General features: G+C 37.6%; 1 protein-coding gene across 3 annotated transcripts; it reads left to right on the top strand.

The window, feature by feature from the left end:
* Positions 1–794: 794 nt before the first annotated feature.
* Positions 795–20,655, top strand: tmem198a (transmembrane protein 198a). Of its 3 annotated transcripts, XM_046845287.1 has the most exons (6): positions 795–1,190; positions 10,817–10,930; positions 12,926–13,200; positions 14,376–14,951; positions 18,450–18,715; positions 18,918–20,655. In XM_046845287.1, exons 3-6 carry the CDS (start codon positions 13,032–13,034, stop codon positions 19,068–19,070), a joined length of 1,164 nt encoding a protein of 387 aa, XP_046701243.1. In that variant the 5' UTR covers positions 795–1,190; positions 10,817–10,930; positions 12,926–13,031; the 3' UTR covers positions 19,071–20,655. The 3 variants fall into 3 exon arrangements, with proteins under 3 accessions (XP_046701243.1, XP_046701242.1, XP_046701244.1); XM_046845286.1 differs by lacking the exon at positions 10,817–10,930; XM_046845288.1 differs by lacking the exons at positions 795–1,190; positions 10,817–10,930 and adding an exon at positions 1,386–1,528.
* Positions 20,656–20,938: the final 283 nt, after the last annotated feature.

Below are 20,938 nucleotides of genomic sequence, written 5' to 3'. Positions count from 1 at the left end.
ATGTATAATCCTTGTGTAAGGTATTGATTCATATACACCACATGATGGCGACAAAGCGATCATCCTACAATATTTGCAAGACGATCGAGAATCCCTACGAGAAAACCCTAATAAAAAGATTTTTTGTTTTATAATACAATTACATAGTAAAAATGACTAAATATATATATATATATATATATATAAATTGTATTATTGCCGTAATCATTACTGTTATTGTTGTTATGTATTATATAATATTATAGTGACCTAAAGGTGAAAAATTCAATAAATAAATAAAAAAAAAAAAAAAAATATATATATATATATATATATATATATATATATATATATATATATATATATATATATATATATATACACACACACACACACAGAGAGAGAGAGAGAGAGAGAGAGAGAGAGAGAGATCATTATTATATACATGCACATATTATGAGTAACGTAACATTATTTAATTGTATTTTTTATTATTATTATATTATTTTATTCTTTTGTTGTAAGACCTACATTACAGTGTTGTGATGAACTATGATTATGTCAGTATTACAGGGTTCCCAGATCACCGACTCCTCCCTATAAATAGAATTATTGTATTATTATACACAAAAAAATAACGGTGTGAAACATTAAGGGTGTGTGTGATATTTCAACGAGTCAAAGTGTGTGTTTACTGGCATAGGAAATGTAAAAAATATATTTAATGAACACTCGATCCAGAACGATCAGTTATCACCACCAGCTCGACCCCCTCCCCCTTTCCTCCCTCCCCTCTCATGCTTTTGTCTCTCTAATGGTACACTCCAAACAAAGCGGTGAGCGCGTGAGCGACTGAACCGAGCTCGAACCACGGGTGTGAACGGAAGCGGGTTCGGGTCAGTGGCGCTCCCTGAGGAGAGAAACTGTTAAACCGGATCATGATTCAGAGCAAAATTGTTCGTTTCTGCAAAGGCTAGTGCATCTGTTTGGTTCTGCATCCGTGACTGTGTGCGTAAGGTGTGAAGGAAAGCTGGAATTCACCTGTTATGGTTCTCTTGAATAGAAAAAAATGGCCGTGAAATTCGGCAGAGGTGTTCAAATGAAATGACGGGATTACAGGATACCGCGCAAAATGATGCTGAGGTTGAAACTCCAATAGACGCATCAGCACCGTGTAGGAAATGAACAACTCCTGATGAGCGGAGGAGGTGGTGAGTTGTTATGTATTGTTTATTCCTGCTCATGTTTCAAAGCATCATCCCATGCAACATGAATGAGAAGGTTGGGTGCGCTTTTCTGGTTTCCACCAGCGCTGGTTTTGTGCTTCTTTCAAACATCTCTGCCGAGTTTTGTAGTGGAATTGGGTGAGATCCATTTAACAACAGGCATCTCAATAAGGCAATAACCAAGGGTCTTTAAAGACAAAGACTGATTCTTATTGCATGCATCCCACATGGGTATTTAGACATGAATTATTATGATATTTATAACTGCCACTAATGACCCATGAGCACCTGAAGGCGTTGTTACTATTGTTCTCCCAGCAGCGGTATGTCTCCTTTTGTTTCATCGTTCCATATGCTGGTGTGTTTGGTGCCTTTGTTTCTGATGTAAAACACCCCATATAATAATCACTTGGTTTATTTCTTTCACAGATTTGATCAGATCGTGGTTAAGCATGTGCTCCTGCAATGTTATTGTAATGCTGCTTTGTTTGACGTGGGGTTGAACTTGGATTGGAATAACAGCCTGTGCTGAAGTCACGTGTTCAGAAAATCTGACAACATTACAGGATGTTTGCCCCCTACCCTCAGTATTAATGCATTATTCTTGAATATCTTTAATCTTTATTCATTAATACATCATGTAAGATGCCACCACATGATGAGATTCTTATTCCCTGATCAGATTCAGAATAATATTTAAGGTATGTAGGCACTGAATATAAATTCTCTAAAAAAAAAAAAAAAAGATTATATTGTGTCTGCTTAGAAAGACTCCAAAATTACAAACATATCCTTATGGATGACAGCATCAAGATACACATCTATAGTATGTATCCTCAATCTTTAATTAGCATTGATATCATGTTTTAAGTGGTCCAATTATATACCATTCACTCCAGGTTAAAGATAATTTGATGCATGTGGCATCGAACACTTCAGCCATACTGAGACGTTGCGGCTGTCCATTGCTTGATTGAACTTTTTTCAAATCCTTTTCAAATCCAACATATTTGAGACATAATTGCTTATGTTGTAGTGACACCTTTGAGAGGTATAGATGTGTGTTCCTCCACAATGGATGAACTGGCTTTACCAGCTCAGTCAAAAAGGTTTTTAAAACATTAGCAATGGCCTTTCATCTCTTAACATTTTGCCTTGACAACAGCCTGATGATTATTCAATTATTCAGGATGATTGCTCATGTGCCTGATCCCCTGTTACACCCTTTGAATCGCTTTTCCTTGCTTTGATGAGTGAACCCTTTATGAATGGACATTTAGAGAGAGATTCACCGTAGTTTGGTCGAATAACGAAGTCCCTCCCAATACAACAGTGAGACGCTCAACTCTCAAATTAGATTTCTTGAATGTTGTCTAAACGTGGAATGTAAAGAATATAAGGATTAGTTTTTGTCAGAGTAAAAAAAAAAAAAAAACATTCCCTTTGTTTGACTTTTTCTTACCATTCTTTTACCATTTCACTGCTACTGAAGTTTAGATATCCATCTCTTAGAAAGGTCAGGATTTTCTTCTGATAGCTGTTTTTTTGGATTGTTTTCACGTCCGACTGCTCACAGCAAACTGCATAAGCTATTACATTCCAACATGATGTTGAATTTGCTGTTACAGACATGATGTTCAATTTAAGTCATTAGAGACAGACACATTGCAACTACAGGATTTTCATGGTTATTTAGGCTTGCTACTAATGATAACTGCAGAATAAATAGTCATTGCTGTGGCTTTTTAACAGGTTTAAAAGGACATGGATTTGAAACTGTAAATTAAGGTTCTTAAAAAAAAAAACTTCACTTAATAAAACTAGTTGAAGGAGTACAAGGTTCTCACTGGTATTAACCTAATAAAAAAAATCATCAGTAATTAGCTCTTGAGTGTTGCTGAAATCCTATTCTCACTTATATTGCAGACGGGCAGAATGTGGTTTTAATCACACTTTTAAAAGTAAATTTTCAATTCACACCTCCTTGATAATTACTTGTTATCATGAAGTGGGGAAAATGGACGAAAACATCAGAGGGTGTTAATTCTGTCACCAGAAGGCTATCAGATGCTTATAGAAATAAGCATTGGATTTCTAGGTAATGTACATGCTACATATTCATTACACGCCTGTTTTCTGCCAGAAGATAATACAACAGTTACCATGGCATTAGATCTAATTTGGTAGTTTGTAATAGAGTCTGTTGGGAAGAAGTTCAGAGGTGCTGTCTGATTTCCACAAGCGTGTCATATTGAAGAAGCATGAGACCAAGTCATCAATAATTAAATAGAATCTACTTTGTCTGCAGTTATTTCATGGCAAAAAAGCAGCAAATTAAATTACCTCAGGGATACAAGTGTGCTTAAAAGATTTAAAAGCTTTCGGCCTGCGCTTATTTATTGACCAGCAAATGGCCTGAGGGAACTTGGGCAGAATAATGATAGAGTGGCCCAACATCATCTCTGTGATGAAATTATAAACACATTTCTGCTGGGCTTTGAACCAAGCAGGAGAAATTAGGAAAAGGATGGAAAGTTTGAGACTTTGAGTGTTGAAATTGATACCAGGGTACTTCTTCATATCATTTAGGAAAATCTGTATTGTTCTACAGGAAATGATAATGTTGATACATGATCAGAAATGATCAGTGGAGGGAAAAATATTGATTGTAATTAAATAACACATTGCAGTTCTATAAAATAAACAACCCGCCAATAGCCACCATAACAGCCTCAGTGGACCTTAGTCACATTTCTACAAGTCTCTTTAACTTTACTGTAGGGACAAATGCTGTTTGATTTTTTAGAATATATTTCCTCAAGTGGTGTTTTGATGAGGGTGCTGGAAAGCGCATTTAAAAGATTGGTCTAAAATCTCCCATAAGTGTTCAGTTTTGTAGCGATCTAGTGCTCATGAATGCTAAAGCACATGATTTTCATCAAGTGCACCCGTTGCAAGGAAATCTACTTTGCTCAGCTATTGGGTGTTCTATAAAACTTATTCCGTGTTTCATTAGCACAGCATGCTCATTGAAAAGGTGGTGAGATAATGGGATGCAGGTGTGTGGCTGTTGGAAATGAGGAAAGAGAGTCTGAATGAAAGCTGTTATTAAATATTTGAAGAGGAAGACAACATTCTGGGGTCCTTAGAGGGGCATATCACATTGTTACATTATAGCACACCTACCATTTTTTGGATTTCATCTGAGGAGAGATTAACAAAGAGGGAGAGCCAATAAAAGAGAAGACAAGAGACCGAGATAAGACTTAAAAGAAACTGAGGAGTAGCAAAGTAGTGAAAAGGAGATGAAGTCAAGGAAAAGGTAAGTGAGAGAGTAAGTCAATGTAAATCTCATTATCCCTTTTCAGGCACTACTTCTCACCCTTTATAGTTCCTCTGCATGGACTCTCCTCCAGGAAACCGCAGGAAGAGCAGTGAATGTGATTTAAAGACGTCACAGTTATTTTACCTTCTCCATATTAGTATACACAATTCTATTACCAATTCTACTCATGTTATGACAGAGACTCTGTCCTCATTTTGTATTACTCATGCTGAACATAACCACAGAGTGAAACCTCAGTCCATTTGGCAAACTGTTCTCTCTTGCTTCTGTATACTGTGATACCTTTAGAATAATACACTGATCCAAACTCTCAATAAGGACAAGTTTAGCTGCATTCTAACTTGAAAATCTAGTCATGGAGTAAGTTAGGAGTAAAACAAAACAAAATGTGCTGCTGTAATCAATATGATCACTGATCGGATAGTGTGATTTCTTTTTTGGGGGTTTTTATTTATTTCACCCTTTATTAAAGCAGGTCCCAAAGTGTTTCCCCTCTTACAATCAAACAGCAATTTGTTCACATTGTTAACTATTTTTTTTTTTTTTGACATTGCATACTCTTTATCCATTTATAGCTATTTTTAATGAAACTAATGAATCTTTTTGCCACTTATGTTACATCTCTTTTTTTTTCTTCTTTCTTTTAGTATATGACCTGTATTTTTATAGTAGAATTTAAAAGCACTGTGTTTATGAAAAAGTTATTGAAGTTTAGTGAATCACCTCTTCATCTGTACTTTTATGAATGTCCAGCAGTCAGTTTGTGTCACATCTTTGATTGGCAATGTTTTTATTCTTGGTGGCTTTTAAGATGAAATATAAAGCACCCAGGAGCCTGAAATATTTTATTGAAATTTCTTTTTTTACCCTTTAAAAGCCTAAAATGTGCAGCATTGAGATTGCAGTTATATATCTGTCAAAACCTTCAGTGGACCATTTACATTTTTTTATGTGTTTTTTATTTTTTGTATCTCATTCAACCTGCATTGCCTGGATGCTGCCATCTAAGCAACATACATTTTGTATTTATGTACAGAGCTTGGACAATGTTTGGTTATCTTCTTGGACAATGGTTAACTTCATGCATATGAGCTGGGCTCCTTTTATTGGCCTTTTACCCTCTTCTGTCCATAATTCTTTTTCTTTTTCTGGCTCCAAATCGCACGACTTCCTCACTCTTTTCCAGCATTCCCTCCATATACCAAGGCCAAGAATAGTTCAATAGAGGCTCTGTATCAGGCTCAAGCTTGTGGAAACCACTAAACCATTTAATTTGGACACAGAGTGTGTGTCAGAGGTCATTCTGTCCTTTGTGTGTTTGTGTATGAGTATGCATGTTAAGAAAAATGTTGCACAGACCTACAATTTAGCCACAATTGCATTACTTACCATCCTTGTCTACTTAAATTTACATGAATACTCCTGGCTTATTGCTTGCAAATCTGGCCACAATTTAAATCCTGTTATGTGTGATCTGCTGGAATTATAATGAAGCAGCAAAAAAATAAAGATCAGCATCAACAGTGATTAAGTCATTTGATAAAAAGAACAATACATCGTTGCTCATTAGTGTTCCTCTAGATAATGGTTGTTCTTTTAAATTTTTGTTACAAAGGCTTTAGGACTTAAATAGAATAATGTTCTTTACCAATTTCCCTTCAGCTCTGCTGGGAGCTGAGTGAGGGGGTCAGACACAGGCCTCTGTCGGATTTCTATGCCAAGAGCGTCATCAAACGCTCACTGTTTTCCCTCCACCAGATGCACTGTGGAGCTCAGTGTGAGCTTCTGAATTCTGTAGTAAAGCTCTGCCTCGGATAGAATAGAGGGATACAGAATGATTATATGCACTGAGCAAGTATTCACCAGCTTGATCATGATTAGATTGCTAATGGTGATTGCTCCGATCAACCATCAGATGGCTGATGAGACACAAACACACAGCATCTGGTGCAGCGCTTGCAGAAAACCATTAAGAGTTCAGTAAGATGTATGAAGATCCTCACCTACATACAGCGATCCTTTGTTGTTATATCAATTGCAGTTGTATATCTGTCAAAAAGGTTTACAACAATTTGGAGAAGACAACTTGGTCTCTCTGCCGTACCTTTGAACTTTCGTCCGTTGAATCTATTAATATTTTTTTTATATTAAAATCTTTCGTGCTGTTTTGCATTCAGGAAGATGTATGGAGGTCAGACATCCTTCCATTTTTTGTAAGCGCAGTTCTACATAGTTAGAATGTATTCTCCATAATGACTGACTCCAGATTGTCTTACATACATAATATTAGTAATGCATTAAAGTAGTAAAAATCTATTATCTTTAATAGAAAATTGGGAAAAAATAATATCACAATCTATTGTGTAACAGTTATAATTTACAATTCATAAAAATTGCTATTAGAGATGTGTTTTCAGCGAGACGATGCACAATGTATTGAGTGTTAGTCAGTAACTCTTCCTTTTTAGCAATCGTGTGATTATTAAATACATTTTTACATAATACCAAATTCGGTGACCACCATTTCCATCGGCATAGCATTTTTGTTTTCCGAATTGCAGCTAAACACAATTTAAAGAGACCTCTAAATGTCCTGTTCGATATTTGTGAGCTCACAGATGGCCACAATCGATTCGCTCTGTTGTCTTGTTTCTACCCTTCAGTGAGCAGAGCCATTTAGACTCTGTTGAACCTCCAGGGAGTATTGTCTATAGTATTGTTAGGTTTTAAACATGTGATATGATAAAATGGTATATGTGTGCAGCATTGCATCACCAAGGACCTTAACAGATCTCTGCATAAGCACAGAATGTTTATCACACTGCTGCACTGTTTGCTTTCTTTTGGTAGGCAAATTATTTCTACTATAAAACAGTAAATGTTCTATTTAATCATAATGTGTATTTATTTTTCATGAAATATTTCTATACATTGGAATGGAGTGAAAAGCATTATACATATGCTTGGCAGGTTAAATTTGGGGAGCTGGGCTTAGTTTTTGCAGGTGGCACTAATAGGGTATCCATATCCTTTACCTTCTTTGGCTTTAAAATTCCTGCAACATTCTAGTTTTGTGATTTTCTTTTTCTTTATAATTCTAGCTTTAGGCAACGGCTTCTTGTCAATAAACCATTTTTCTCTGTTTATCTTATAGTGCAGACACGAAAGTGAATACACCAATAATATGCAAATCAACATGATCAAAAAGAATGGCATAAATGTAGTTGCATCTAATAGAGTGCTGATGTCATTCAGGTCAGGAGAAGGGAAAAGACCTTCGGTGCTAATGGATTTTGGAGCAGAAGCTCTCAACAGGATTAACGAGGTTGAACAGAGCCCTGTCGCTCAGTCTTAACACACACACACACACACACACTCACACTCACACTCACATTCATGCACACACTTATGCACATTCTGCTTTATATATCTTGCATATACACACCCATTCCCAAGCATCTCTGAGATTTGACCTCAGGATCCCTACATCACTTATTTGCCCTTCGAGTCGTTGATGGCAGGAAACCTGCACTGTGCTGACTGCTACAGAATAAGTGTCTAAAGCTCCGCTTTTATCTTTGTCACTTGCTCAGACTCCTGCCCGCCTGTGGTGTGTGACTGAGAAACTGGAGTAAGTCAGTGTTTTCTGCAAGTTTCTGCAGTTCATTTTGTGTGTCAAACCTTACTCGGTGTCTACGTGCCTTGTTTATTAATAGAAATGAATAGTGGTTTAAGATTCTGTATCCGTCCTTTCTTTCTCAGACTTTATTAATGCAGGATACATTTCTATATTGTATATTATTCTCAGGAGGATGTTAAATTAATTTCCCCCTCTAGTCATAATTTAGCAGTTACCAGAGAATGTTAAACAGTGCCTTTTTTATTTGGACTAGATTCACAGATGCTTGATACTTTCTCTGTGACCAGTATGCTAATGACTCTGTGATTAATGCAAAGTGCATTAGTCTGAAATGTAGATTTTAGTGCCGTGTAAACTCATCTTTATATATATATATATATATATATATATATATATATATATATATATATATATATATATATATATCACAAACGCACACACTGGAGACAAAGGGCATTCATGAACTTATCTACAACCTATCAATCATTTAGAATAAGAAATATATGGAAGTTTGTTAAAAATGTGAATACTGTGTTTAAAAGTCTCAAGTGTTTAATGTAGTACAGTATTCTAGTAATTCAGAATTCACATGCTGCCAGATTATTTACACATAATTTGAGTTTACTTGTAAAATGTAAAAGCAAAAATCTGAGAATGCATTCATAATTTGAAGTGAGCAAAATAAGACTTTCCTGGAGTAACAATAATAATAATCTGCCTTAATAAGAAATTATTGGAGTCCAACTGTGGTAAATTCTGTTGATTGGAAATTATTTGGAAAGGCTTACACCTGTCTATATAAGTTCCCACAGTTAACAGTGCATGTCTGAGCACAAACCAAGCCATGAAGTCCAAGGAATTGTTTGTAGACCTCAGAGGATTGTATCAAGGCACAGATCTGGGGAAGGGTACAGAAAGATTTCTGCAGTATTGAAGGTCCCAATGAGCACGTTGGCCTCCATCATCCATAAATGAAAGAATTTTAAAACCACCAGGATGCTTTCTATAGCGGAGCCGTCTAGCAAAACTAAGTGATCGGGGGAAAAAGGACCTTAGTCAGGGAGGTGACCAAGAACCCAATGGGCACTCTGAAAGAGCTCCAGCGTTTCTCTGTGGAGAGAGGAGAGCCTTCCAGAAGAACAATTCTGCATCAAAACCCTGCATGAAAGACGGTCTTTGTAAAGGAGGAACGTTTTCAGTGTAACATAGCTAACTGTGCTTTTTTCCATTATAAAACTTAAAACGGAGGAAGAAAAATAAATCATGTGGGACATGCTGATATAGGAAAATGCACAAAAACACAAAGTGCTCACAAAGTGCTCACACCACCTCAAGATTTATTATTTTCTTATAATTGCATCGTTTTATCTTTTTATAGTGAATGTTTAACATTTTATGTATGATTTTTAAATTTGTTGGTTAACCTGGTCTTAATATTTACTTGTTTTAACCAGCACACATTTGTGGTTATTTACTGCAAATGACCTTTAATTGCTATTTGTTTGTAGGTGGGCTTTATTGTAACTAAGTAGCCTTTATGAATTTAGTTGCCCTTCTAGACCTGGAGTCCTGAATTTGGATGCATGTAAAAAGTAGTGTAGACTATTGATTGGTCATTTGATGCATTCACCATATTTACAATGTCACCAAAGTCGCACAAGCATGTTTTACTAGATGGTAAGGAACACCGGTCCTCAAAAATAGTGCAAAGGTTTCTCTCTTTTATCAAATGTACTTGTTCTGCTGGATATAAGAGGCATCAACACAATTTTGAATGTGAATATCATTTTTTTTATACTTCCTTCTTTATATATTTTTTCCCCTATTTTACTTTTTAGTGGTGTTTTCAGCCTGTGTTTCTTATGTAGTTCTGCATTAATGTAAGGAAAAATACCTAGTGGCTTCCACTTTAATATATTTTACTATATGGAGTAAAAAAAACTACATCCATACCTGCCATTAGAGCAAATTATCACACACGGCTGTAAAATGATCCCATGTTGGTTTGCACAGGCAATGAGCATTGTTCTGAAACTGGAAACGCTGCTCTATTTTGAGGGCTGGATGTTAGTTGTTGGTTAGTTGTTAGTAGACTAGACCTATTTATTATTAATTTATTGTCAAACAGTTTAATATTTATTTGAAAAAAAGAACTGTACTATAGATGAGTGTATCATCTTTGGCCCATTTCCTTATATAATGTGAACATAACTCATTCACCCTGAGTTCATGTGGCTTTAGATAGAAGACACAGAGTCTGTGCTCATACTGCTGAATCTCTCTTTCTGTGCTTCTTCGTGCCCAGTGTAAATAAAATAAACTTGTTAACATTTCATGCTTAGTAGGGCCTGTTGTGCTTCATCATGATGGACATGTAATCATGGTGCAGATGAGATCTGTTGTGGTCCGATGAGTAGCAAAAAAGCTGGATCACAAATGAGGTGATTAGGTTTCTTTGCGACTGTGATGGAGGTCTTGCCTTTTGCTTTTACTTCTCGTTTTAGTAATATCTGTGGATGTTTGATGTAGAGAACTATAAAATTTTGTCATTATATCTTGTGTTTTTAATTACATTTTAAAAGTCGCATTTTTGTGTTTATTTTGCTTGTCTTACGCACATTTCAGAGCAGCATGGCAATGGCATAACAGTGTTATCTATCTTGGTGTTATGCCTAGAGTGTTGGAGAAGACAGGAGGGGTGAGCACTGATCATTAAAAACAAGAAAAGAAAAATGCAAGGTGAGCTAAAGCACTAAATGGTTCTAGACCTGTTGCCATGGCGCCGGGCCATTCTCTTGTTTGCTAAGTGCGGTGTAACTGAAGGCATCCCATAATGCAGCAGTTGTTATGACAACAGACAAGAACTAAGACATGGTGATGTTTATGCTACATGATGGTTATGATGGTACTTTTGGTTTCTTTGATGCTTTCATGCTACCCCAGAGTCCTCTACTGTCTGTGTTTTTACTATCTTAAATGATGCAGCATAGCACAGACAGAGAAATTATATATAGCATGTTTACAGTGATCACTGAAGGTCTCCTTAATATTCGTTCTTGGTCAGTTTTCCTGCAGCATTTGCACGACTTATCCTTACCAACGAAACTGTAACAAATTCATAATGCTTCCAGTTCTAGTGTTCCACAGAAAGCAAAGCCAACACACTGACTAAATTCATCATTTTTATTTTTATAACATAACTGCACCGGTGACTGACCGGTGTTTTTTTTTTTTTTTTTTATTGCACAGTCAATTAGGTTTTTTGTTGTTGTTGTTGTTGTTGTTGTTGTTGAAATACACATGACAATAGCAGGTGCAATTCACAGCCAGTTCACTGAAGTTATGAAGATGGAATTCTGAAAAAGGGACGATGTTTCCTTAGAGTTCTTTTGTACTTTTTTTACCTGTATGATTTATTTGAATGTACCAGACATTTGATGCTATTTTTTTCTTTTCTTTTCAACACTTTCTGATACAGATCAAAGAAGTCTAGCTGAAGGAGCTAATCCTAGATATTTTTTTTTCTCTTGTGTCTCCTACAAATCAGGGTATTTCAAGTTATACTGCAACAGTGCAGTCTCATTTAAAAGAAACAGCATCTTTTTAGGTGGATTGTTTTTCTCACAAATTAATGTTTCTTCGTATGATTGTGTTCTTGTGAACATGCACCATGTACCGTTTTAAATCAGAACAACTGTCATACACGCGCGCGCGCACACACACACACACACACACACACACACACACACACACACAAACTCACTGCAGTAGAATCGATGTGCCAGAGCCTCACTCTAAAGCACATGCTACAATAGATCAATATGACACCACTACTAAATACATCCCCTGAAACAAAAACACACTCAAGCCTGATTGAGCATGTTGTCTTAGTGAAAGGATCTTATTCCTTGAGTTGACATAATTACATCTTAAATCTTTATAGTTTGAGCTCTGCAAAAAAATTGGTTAAGACCGTCTTCCAAAAATGTATAATGTTTTTGAGATTCCACAATGAATTATGCATAATTTCTCACTTGTGCAAACTTTCTGCAGTTACGAAAAGCCATAAAAAATACGTGCATTGGGCTGTGCATGTTTTTATTTTTTTTTCTTCCTGCTTTTAGTTCTCTTAAGTACAGGAAATAAGATTTGTTTTGCGCATGCATGTAAACACTAAAGAATCCATATCTTTAGCATTTTATGTTCAGCTGCAAAAATGTAAGAGAGTGAATGAATGAAGGATACTCACAGCGTTTCAGAGCACAGTGATGCACTGTATCAGTAATGCTATTTTTGACCATGTCTTCCAGCACAGAGACACAAGCAGTCACATACATCTGTTGAACAGAAGATTTTAAACCCAGCACACGACCACAAGGTTATTCTCTCCATGCCCTGTTCATTTGTTTTTAGTCTATACAGTAATGGCTGTTTTGTTTTTTTTTGAGCCGTGTTGCAGTGGATCCGGATCATATCCCAAAATTTTGGCCCTGACGCAGGAATAGATCCTGGATGGTTATTGCAATTAGCAACAAGCACTAATCAAGTGCAATGTGTAAATTTACTGTGTGGTAATAAACTCTATGTGGTCTGCTTTTCTAGGATTTTCAGCAGCGTATGAAAGCGATGAATTAAAAGGCACTGGTGCTTAATATCAACTTTTTAGCTTTAGATTCTAATCTATTTTTTTAATGGCATTGTCACATGATCACCATTATTCCTCTCTTTTTGCAGGTAAATAGTCTTGGATGGGAAATTCCTCTTGACCTTTTCTGACCCACCCATCCTCATTATTGTCTCCCCCAACTCTGACTACTACAACGTCTCCCACTTGACCATCATGACCTCCACAGCCCAGCTGCTGGCTTTTAAGCTCGCCCCACCATCTCAGGGTGGGAGCGAAAACAGTTTTTTTAGCTGTGATGAAGAGATCGAGCGGCGTTATGAAGTTGTTCCTTCTGTCGTCTGCTCCATGTGCTGCCTCTTCGGCATCATCTATTGCTTCTTCGGTAGGTGGTGTGTTGAGTGTACAAGATAATGGTGTTTTTTTGCTTTTTACCGGAAAATGTTTTGGGAATCCATTCATCTTCAGTTGACTGGAAAAGATAAGCAGATTTGTGTGTGTGTGTGTGTGTGTGTGTGTGTGTGTGTGTGTGTGTGTGTGTGTGTGTGTGTGTGTGTGTGTGTGTGTGTGTATGGTAGTCAACACACACTCAGAAAAACACACACATCCTGCACTAGGATCAGTTTGAGCATAACGGGTGTTGATGCTTTGCCACACTGCACAAAGCTGTTCATTTCAGAAACCCGGTTCACGTAATAATTCTTTGAATTCGATAACGATGACGGCCTGTGCTTGTCCCTGTCCATTACATAAGCTTTATCACTTTCACTGGACTGTGAAATTTACCTTCACATCTTTCATTCCCATTGAGAAAGGGTCAGTGAAGAACTAGCAGAGGTTAAAAGAGGGGCCTTCAGCTGTGACAAATTGCAGCTTAAACACTCAGCACACACACTTTGTGTTTCTCTACACCACACATTCCCAAATTTTTCTTTAGGTTTAGCTTTTATAATAATATTTAACACAGTAAAATGTGTGAAATGTACCTGTTCAGAAAGGACAATATAATAAAAAAAAATTTTTGACAATGAAATATTTTTTATGGAAATGCAACATTTAAATTATGTTCCATGCTTCATTAATCTGAAACAAACTGTTACAAATGAAACCAAAGGAAAAAAGAAACGGAGGGCCGTAAAAGGTATTTTTTAATACGTATGTATGTATTTATTTATTTTGGAAGCATATAAACCTGTATCTCTCGTGCAATGCAGAGGAATAGAGCTGAAGTCATTAAAATTGCTTGCACATGCACCGAACTGCTGCTGAGCCACTGAGCAGCTGTAGCTGTGGGTAAAAGTACAAGCATTTTTATTATGCTGTGGTTGATGTGAAGCCGTGTGGAAGCAGTGTATTTTCTGCTTCCTGTCTGAAATGCATTTTCTGTAATCCCATGGTGCTATGTGTAAAGTAGTTTTTCAACAAATATCGAGTTACGGTCGATTTGAAAATCTCCGCTGGATGACATTTCTATCAGTGTGTGTTATATATAGTGATATTTGCTTTCTTTTTTTTTTTGTGTGTTCATTAAGTTGTAAATAATTTTCTCATCTATCTCAGGCTATCGGTGTTTTAAGGCTGTAATGTTCCTCACCGGCCTGATGTTCGGCTCCATCATTATTTTCATGCTGTGCTACAAGGAACGAGTGATGGACACACAGCTCAGCGTGGAGGCCAGTGTGGGCATTGGGCTGGGCATCGGGACACTGTGTGGCCTCGTCACCATGCTGGTGCGCAGCGTTGGGCTCTTCATGGTGGGCCTACTGCTGGGCTTGCTGGTGGCACTGGCCTCCTTGGTAGTGTTGGAGGAGTTCTACCACCCACGCACGGTGTGGCTTCCGCTGGGCGTGCTGCTCGGTTCAGGCATGCTTTTCGCCGTGCTCACCCTGCAGTGGCAGCGCTGCTTCACAACACTCTCCACGGCTGTGTTCGGCTCAGCCATCGTCACCGTGACTGTGGATTATTTTGTGGAGCTGTTCGCACTCACACACTACATCTATGAAAGGGTGAAGGTGGCCCCGGCTCAGCCTGTGTGTTGGTACACGTGGGTGGTGATGGGCGTGTGGCCTGTGCTTGCCCTGTTGGGCGTCCTCATTCAGTGGAAGGTGACTGCAGATGGATATTCGCATACCGAAGGTAGGATTCAACACCTATCAGCCTGCTCTCATCGAGCTTTGGTTTCTTATATCAAAACAAAATCAGCTTTTCACATCCCATTGAAGTGTGATGGAATAAAGGGAGGTTTAAAAAATTTCCTCTGTCCTATGACAGTAAATGAACACAAAATTGTGAAGGCTGATTCCATGATTGTGTTTTTTGTAGATCTGATATTATTTATGTATATATTTACAGCATGTAAAGAAAAGATAAGAGATATCTAAATCAGGGAATATGTCCCTCACAACAACCTACAGTATGTGAGTAATGCAGGTAATTTAAAACCGATTTGCATCACTGTTACCTGCAGCCAATAACTACCCTTTAGAATCTATTTAAAATCTCTTGCCTAATAAACATTTTTGCAGGTCCTCAATTGCAAATTATTATGCAAACCCTACACCTGTAAGTTTTGGTCATGTCACTCAACCTGAACCCATTGACCGCCAAAAAAAAAAATCTGGATCATCACAAGTTCCAAAAAGATGATGGGAACCGATTAAACTCATTCCTTTTCCTTTATAGTTTTTTAATATTGACATAATAATAGACAAGATCATTTTGAAAATTGACTATTGAATGAGATGATGAAATTATTTATTAAAGAATATATGTATTTAAATCATTAGAAAGTTCTTAATGGCTTGATGCTATTATTATGGAGGCTAGTTTGCAGCATTGTGTGTATTTGCTAATTCTTTGTAGAGAAAAAAAACTCGGAAATTTTGAATGAAAATGCAGCCAATGGTTTAAATCTTGTTTTTTTTGTTTTGTTTGTCATTTAAACAAAAACTTATATAAATATATTTTTGACACAAAGAAAACTATAATCCCAGAATCACACTGCACATTTTTAGCACACAAAGATAGTAGCAATGATAAAAGATTGCTGATTCCTTCAGGTTGTTTCCTCAGGGAGTTTAAATATGTTACATAATATGCACTACATCCCACTACTGTCCAGTGTGGTTAGATGAAGAGCAAAGAACTATGATGATGCTTTATTTTCTGACTGTCCTACTTAATTATTCCCTGTGATGCTAGTCCTATGGAGAAAAAACTTGTTCTGCTGCATTCTGTGTACTGGCTTAGTCAGAGCCACTGTTAAGCAGCATGAGTTGCCTGAGGATTTGTACAAATGCCAAATCATTGTCCTTTTCCAACTAAGCTGGAGTTCTTTGAAGTCAACTTTAACCCCCCAACATTAATTACAGCTAAATTCTGAAAAGTTTGAAAAATTTGAATATAAATGCACTACTAGAAGGAGTATATTTTAATATATTAAGGAGCCTCCAATTGTTTACTATGACAGACTGAATTAACATTAGCATGTGTTCAAACATGTTTATAATGAGCGGACATATGAAGGAGGCTATATTATTTTACATTCATTTATTTATTTATGTTCTCATTGCTGATATTGATCCAAATTGGACATTTCTAAGAACCAGTGATACGTCTCATTCTGGGTCAAAAGGTTTTCTTTAGCTTTCCAATTTTCCACAAGTTTGCCCATTTGGCCTTGACCAATTTTAATCCAACACTCAGCTCTCTCCCATCATACAGCAGCTAGCAGGAAGAACTTTATTAACGTCTTATACATGAAAGAGCTTAGAGAACCCTGACTAGCTAGTGACAGTGTGATTGATAGAAAAGAGAAAGTTTAACACTCCTCTCACACAAAGAGCTTGGACAGTTTTTTCTCTTGGAATCCTGGCCACAGATGGCTGTGTTATCATAAATATTTAAACTAGATAGGGCAAATGCTTTTTTTGTTTCACCACTCAGAAGTTTGCCCAGTGAAATGTAAACACTTAGGAAAAGAACTATTTTGTAGGACATATTCTATGATCATTTTTGTGGCATTTATTTTCAAAATTGTTCGAGGAAATTGCTAAAATGTTATAAATGTCAAAGATTGTTTGGCCTAAAGGATTCAGAAACCAATGTTTCAGTGTATAAAGTATATGTTAAGCAACTAAAGGTTAATTACATCGCTTAAATAAGCTTCATGTATCAATATGCTGGAAATTTGCACAGGACCACAGCACAACATGCATGACAAAACATTCATGCAAGACTACATAGCAGCACAACAATATCTCAGACAGAAGGCAATTGTATATACAGTGTAAAATTGTATGTTTAAATTGCGGCAATAAATACTGAGTTGTGTGTTACATGATTACAGAAATACTGCCAAGACTGCCAAGGTGTTGATTTAACAGTTGAACTTTTACTGTACAACGTATTGTATTATGACCCATGGTGCATGCAATACCAGCGGATTTGGAATTACTCTGTGAGCTGCAGGAGGTTGAGACCTGCAAAAAACTGTATTTTCCACCAGTATGTGCTTTGGCAGTTTTTTTTTTTGAGCTTCCCAAGAAAATCACTCCAGCAACAAATACAGTGTTGGTAGTGGGAGGATTGTGATATGAAGCATGTGGTACAGTGTGAGGGTTTTGTTTCGCACTAAGATTGTGCGATCCAGGATTGTTAGATGATCGACACAAAAGATGAGTGGGAGAACAAGAGCTTAATGTGCAGTGGGTGACCAAACAAATAGGTCTAAATTTTCTTCCAAATATTATGTAAGGTGTCTGCAGCACTTCTTTGTGAGAAAGCAAGCTAGCAGGCGTGTTAAAATAACAATCAAACTGACACGCACAGCCTCAGAATTATAGTGTGTGTGTGTGAGGGGCGGACGCTTCAGTAGTGCTGGGGACGTTGCCATAGTGAAGCGCTGGGGCCCCTGTGTATAGAGGGGAGGAGAGAGGAACATTTATCGAGAAGGAGGTGAATATGAGCATGGAGTAGGAGGGGTTTGTGTGTGTGTGTGTGTGTGTGTGTTGTGTGTATGCACATGTGTGCATGCATGTTGGAAAGAGGGAGCTCATTATGTAAATTCTCTGACAGATGGGGCCCGTATCTGTCGAGGCACAACAGAGTGAGTGAAAGGACAAAAATAATCCCACCGCCTCTATTAGTGACAAGGAACAGAATGAGAATGCTAATTTAGGCGTGTGGAGCGGCAGAAAGTGTCAAAACACTCTGCAGTTTGTTTGGCATTGCGATGGCAGATCAGTGGGAGAGATATCTGATTCTTCATGCATGCAACTTAGTGCCTTTACAGTTCAGTCAAACTAAAATGAAGGAAAATGAAAACATTTTGTATGTGCGATGGGTGATATGAACTGGTGTGGAAAATGAGCATGCTGTCCCTCTGAATCAATTTGCCTGTCCTGTTCTTTTTCACTGTTCTCTCTCTCTCTCTCTCTCTCTCTCTCTCTCTCTCTCTCTCTCTCTCTCTCTGTCTCTCTCTCTCTCTTTCCACTGTGTTTTTCCTTATGACTAGCATTCTCTCATTCCAAACCGTTCTCTTTTTTCTTTTAGAATGAATAACATTCCTTTTACTCACTTTAAATCTTCCTCTCTTACATCCCCCCCATTTCTTCCTCCATCTTTTGCATAAAGTGTTTATCAGTCATCAGCAGAGGCGGCTGCAGCTGATGAAGATTCGCCAGAAGGAGGAGAGAAGAGAGAGCAGAAAAAAGAAGAAGAAACAACAACAGAAACCTCAGCAGCAACATCAGCAGCAGAAACAGAAGCCAAAATATCACCATCCTCCCCAGTCTAATCCTCATACCACCAACCCACCTGCAAAAGTCCAGCCTCAAGAACCCACGTATCGCAGGAAACCCAACCCCACACGCCGCTATGATGGAGATGTACTCTCTCCGGTAAAGTCTCAAGCTTATTCATTTTTATTGCTTTTTGTCCTATTTATGATATCCTTTCATAGCCATATCTACTTCGATCCACATTTCATTTCCTTTTTTTAGTATATTATCGCATTTTATATATAAATATATTGTTATATTTCCAACTGTAGGTCCTCTGGTAGTCCCTCCTTCATCATAAATTACTTTCTTTCTCTTCCAGAGCTATATTCAGCATTTTCGGGACAGACACGTGGACAGACGAGGCTACTCTCATGGCAGACTGATCAGCGGCTCTCATACAGTGGATATAGACTATGACTGCGGCTCTCAGGTCCCTCTGACCGCCCATACAGGACCAGCAGTGAGAGTGTGATCCTGCCCCCTTGTGTTCAGTTTGGTGTTCCAACCAGGCCTGTTTCTACTGTATGCTGTCCTCAGTTCAGAGTCTCAAAGGAGAAGAAGTATTTATACAGGGGACTCACATGCCATTTGTTATAAGTGATGCACTGGGGAGAATAGTTTTTGCCAATAGCCTTATTTATCAGGGCTCTGACCGAAATGGTTTCTCTTTTCCTAGATTGAAATTGTGTACTGTTGAGGTTGTGTGCATAATTGTGTGTGTGTGTGTGTGGGTAGGTGGCCCTCCAGACCTTTATTTGACTGCACACCTTCCCTTGGCAAACAGAATGGGCTCACTACTGCAGCAGCCATTTTAAAGATTGGACATTATTCAGGCTGTGCGGTGGACCAAATACGGCACGGCTCTGAAGCCTTGCTATCCGCATAAATCATACACGTTTACGCACAAACAGCATGTTTAACAGCAGCAGACTTTATGACTCATGCAGTACAGAAATATGCCCAGTTATGGAAATGCACTCTATTCACAGATTGTTGTTTACAGTACAGATGAGGCCATAGGTACATTTTACACCAGAAGAAAACTGTATGCTTGATTTTTCAGGACTAATGGTCTGATTCTGTGCGCTCCTTCAAGGAAAGGCTCTTAAGGGGGCCCTTACTGAATCATATTCTGCCAAGCATGTGTATGAGCCGGTGTTTGTTTTAACCTGGTCAGGTGATTTTTGGGTGTTTGAGGCATTGTTTATTGTCTAATTAAGACCAAATTTAGCTCTAATTATGTCCCATACGGCTTAGTTAAAGCTTCGTGCAGCGACTCTCATTAGACCTGCTGGGGATAAGGCATTACTGGATTACCCTGATGATGCAGGTAACACTGTGAACACTGCGGGAGTTTTTATACAAATGATTTAAAGTGTCCTTGTCTACTGTGACAGTTTTTCAATGAGACCAAGGTATTGATTGAACAAGAGTGAAGATTTATAGTAGTGGACCAGCCACATTAAACAGGGATTACATATGTTCATGTGTGTTTGAGAGTGAGTGAGTGTGTTTCTGTGTTTGTGTATGTTTCTGGGGAGAAGAATGTGCATGTGTATGTAGGAGGGGTATGGAAAAGGAGGTCAATGTGATAATTTGTGTTATTTGAATTTGTTTACATCCTGCCTCTTCCGCTGGTCGATGTGTCATTTATTTTCCGGTCTTGTCCGATCTTGGAACTGTAAAGAACTGAAACACTCAGCCTCGCTCTGTTTACTGTCTTTTACCACTGCAGCATCTGTTGCCCCTGGACATTTTGTACATTTAGTTGAATGCTGAACATATTTGTACATATTATACCACTAGTGTCATGATTTGTATTGTGTATTTTTCTCTGATTAATACTTAATTACATCTGAATGCTGATGCAGTGTCATCATGTGTCTGCTGGGTCTATTTATATTTCAGCATTTTTGTTGTCTAAAAATGACTGTTGGATGAAGTGGGTCAGAAGGAGATGATGAGCCTATGTTGCTTATTATGATTATGATGATGATTATTATTATTGCATGTATTTGTATAAACATGAGTATGATAAAATGCTTCTAAAAACTTTATATTCTGTATGAATGTGCTACTTTTATTAAGTAATTAGTTTGTTTGTTTATTTATCCATATTTTTGCTTCAGCTTCACAGTACTCTGAGATTTCACATATACTTTATGAATGCCACTGCCTTGCCCATGCATCATGCATCAGCCATGACATGTTCAATTAGAGCCGGGATGCAGATCATTTTTTTCTGTAGAAATGAAAATTGTATTTCTCAGAATTAATGTGCACAGACAAGGATTAAATATCAGAGCCAATCGGAAAACAATGAGTTATGTTGCAACTGCT

The sequence above is a fragment of the Silurus meridionalis genome, chromosome 3, assembly GCF_014805685.1.
Source record: "Silurus meridionalis isolate SWU-2019-XX chromosome 3, ASM1480568v1, whole genome shotgun sequence".
Classification (NCBI taxonomy): domain Eukaryota; kingdom Metazoa; phylum Chordata; class Actinopteri; order Siluriformes; family Siluridae; genus Silurus; species Silurus meridionalis.
This window is presented reverse-complemented; position numbering and strand designations above follow the sequence as displayed.

Bases quoted from the DNA above. Each gene is read 5' to 3' on its own strand.
- tmem198a (XM_046845286.1), top strand. From the start codon at position 13,032: ATGACCTCCACAGCCCAGCTGCTGGCTTTTAAGCTCGCCCCACCATCT. The intron at 14,952-18,449 runs GTAGGATTCAAC...TTTTGCATAAAG, and splicing joins TGGATATTCGCATACCGAAG to TGTTTATCAGTCATCAGCAG. The intron at 18,716-18,917 runs GTAAAGTCTCAA...TTTCTCTTCCAG, and splicing joins ATGGAGATGTACTCTCTCCG to AGCTATATTCAGCATTTTCG.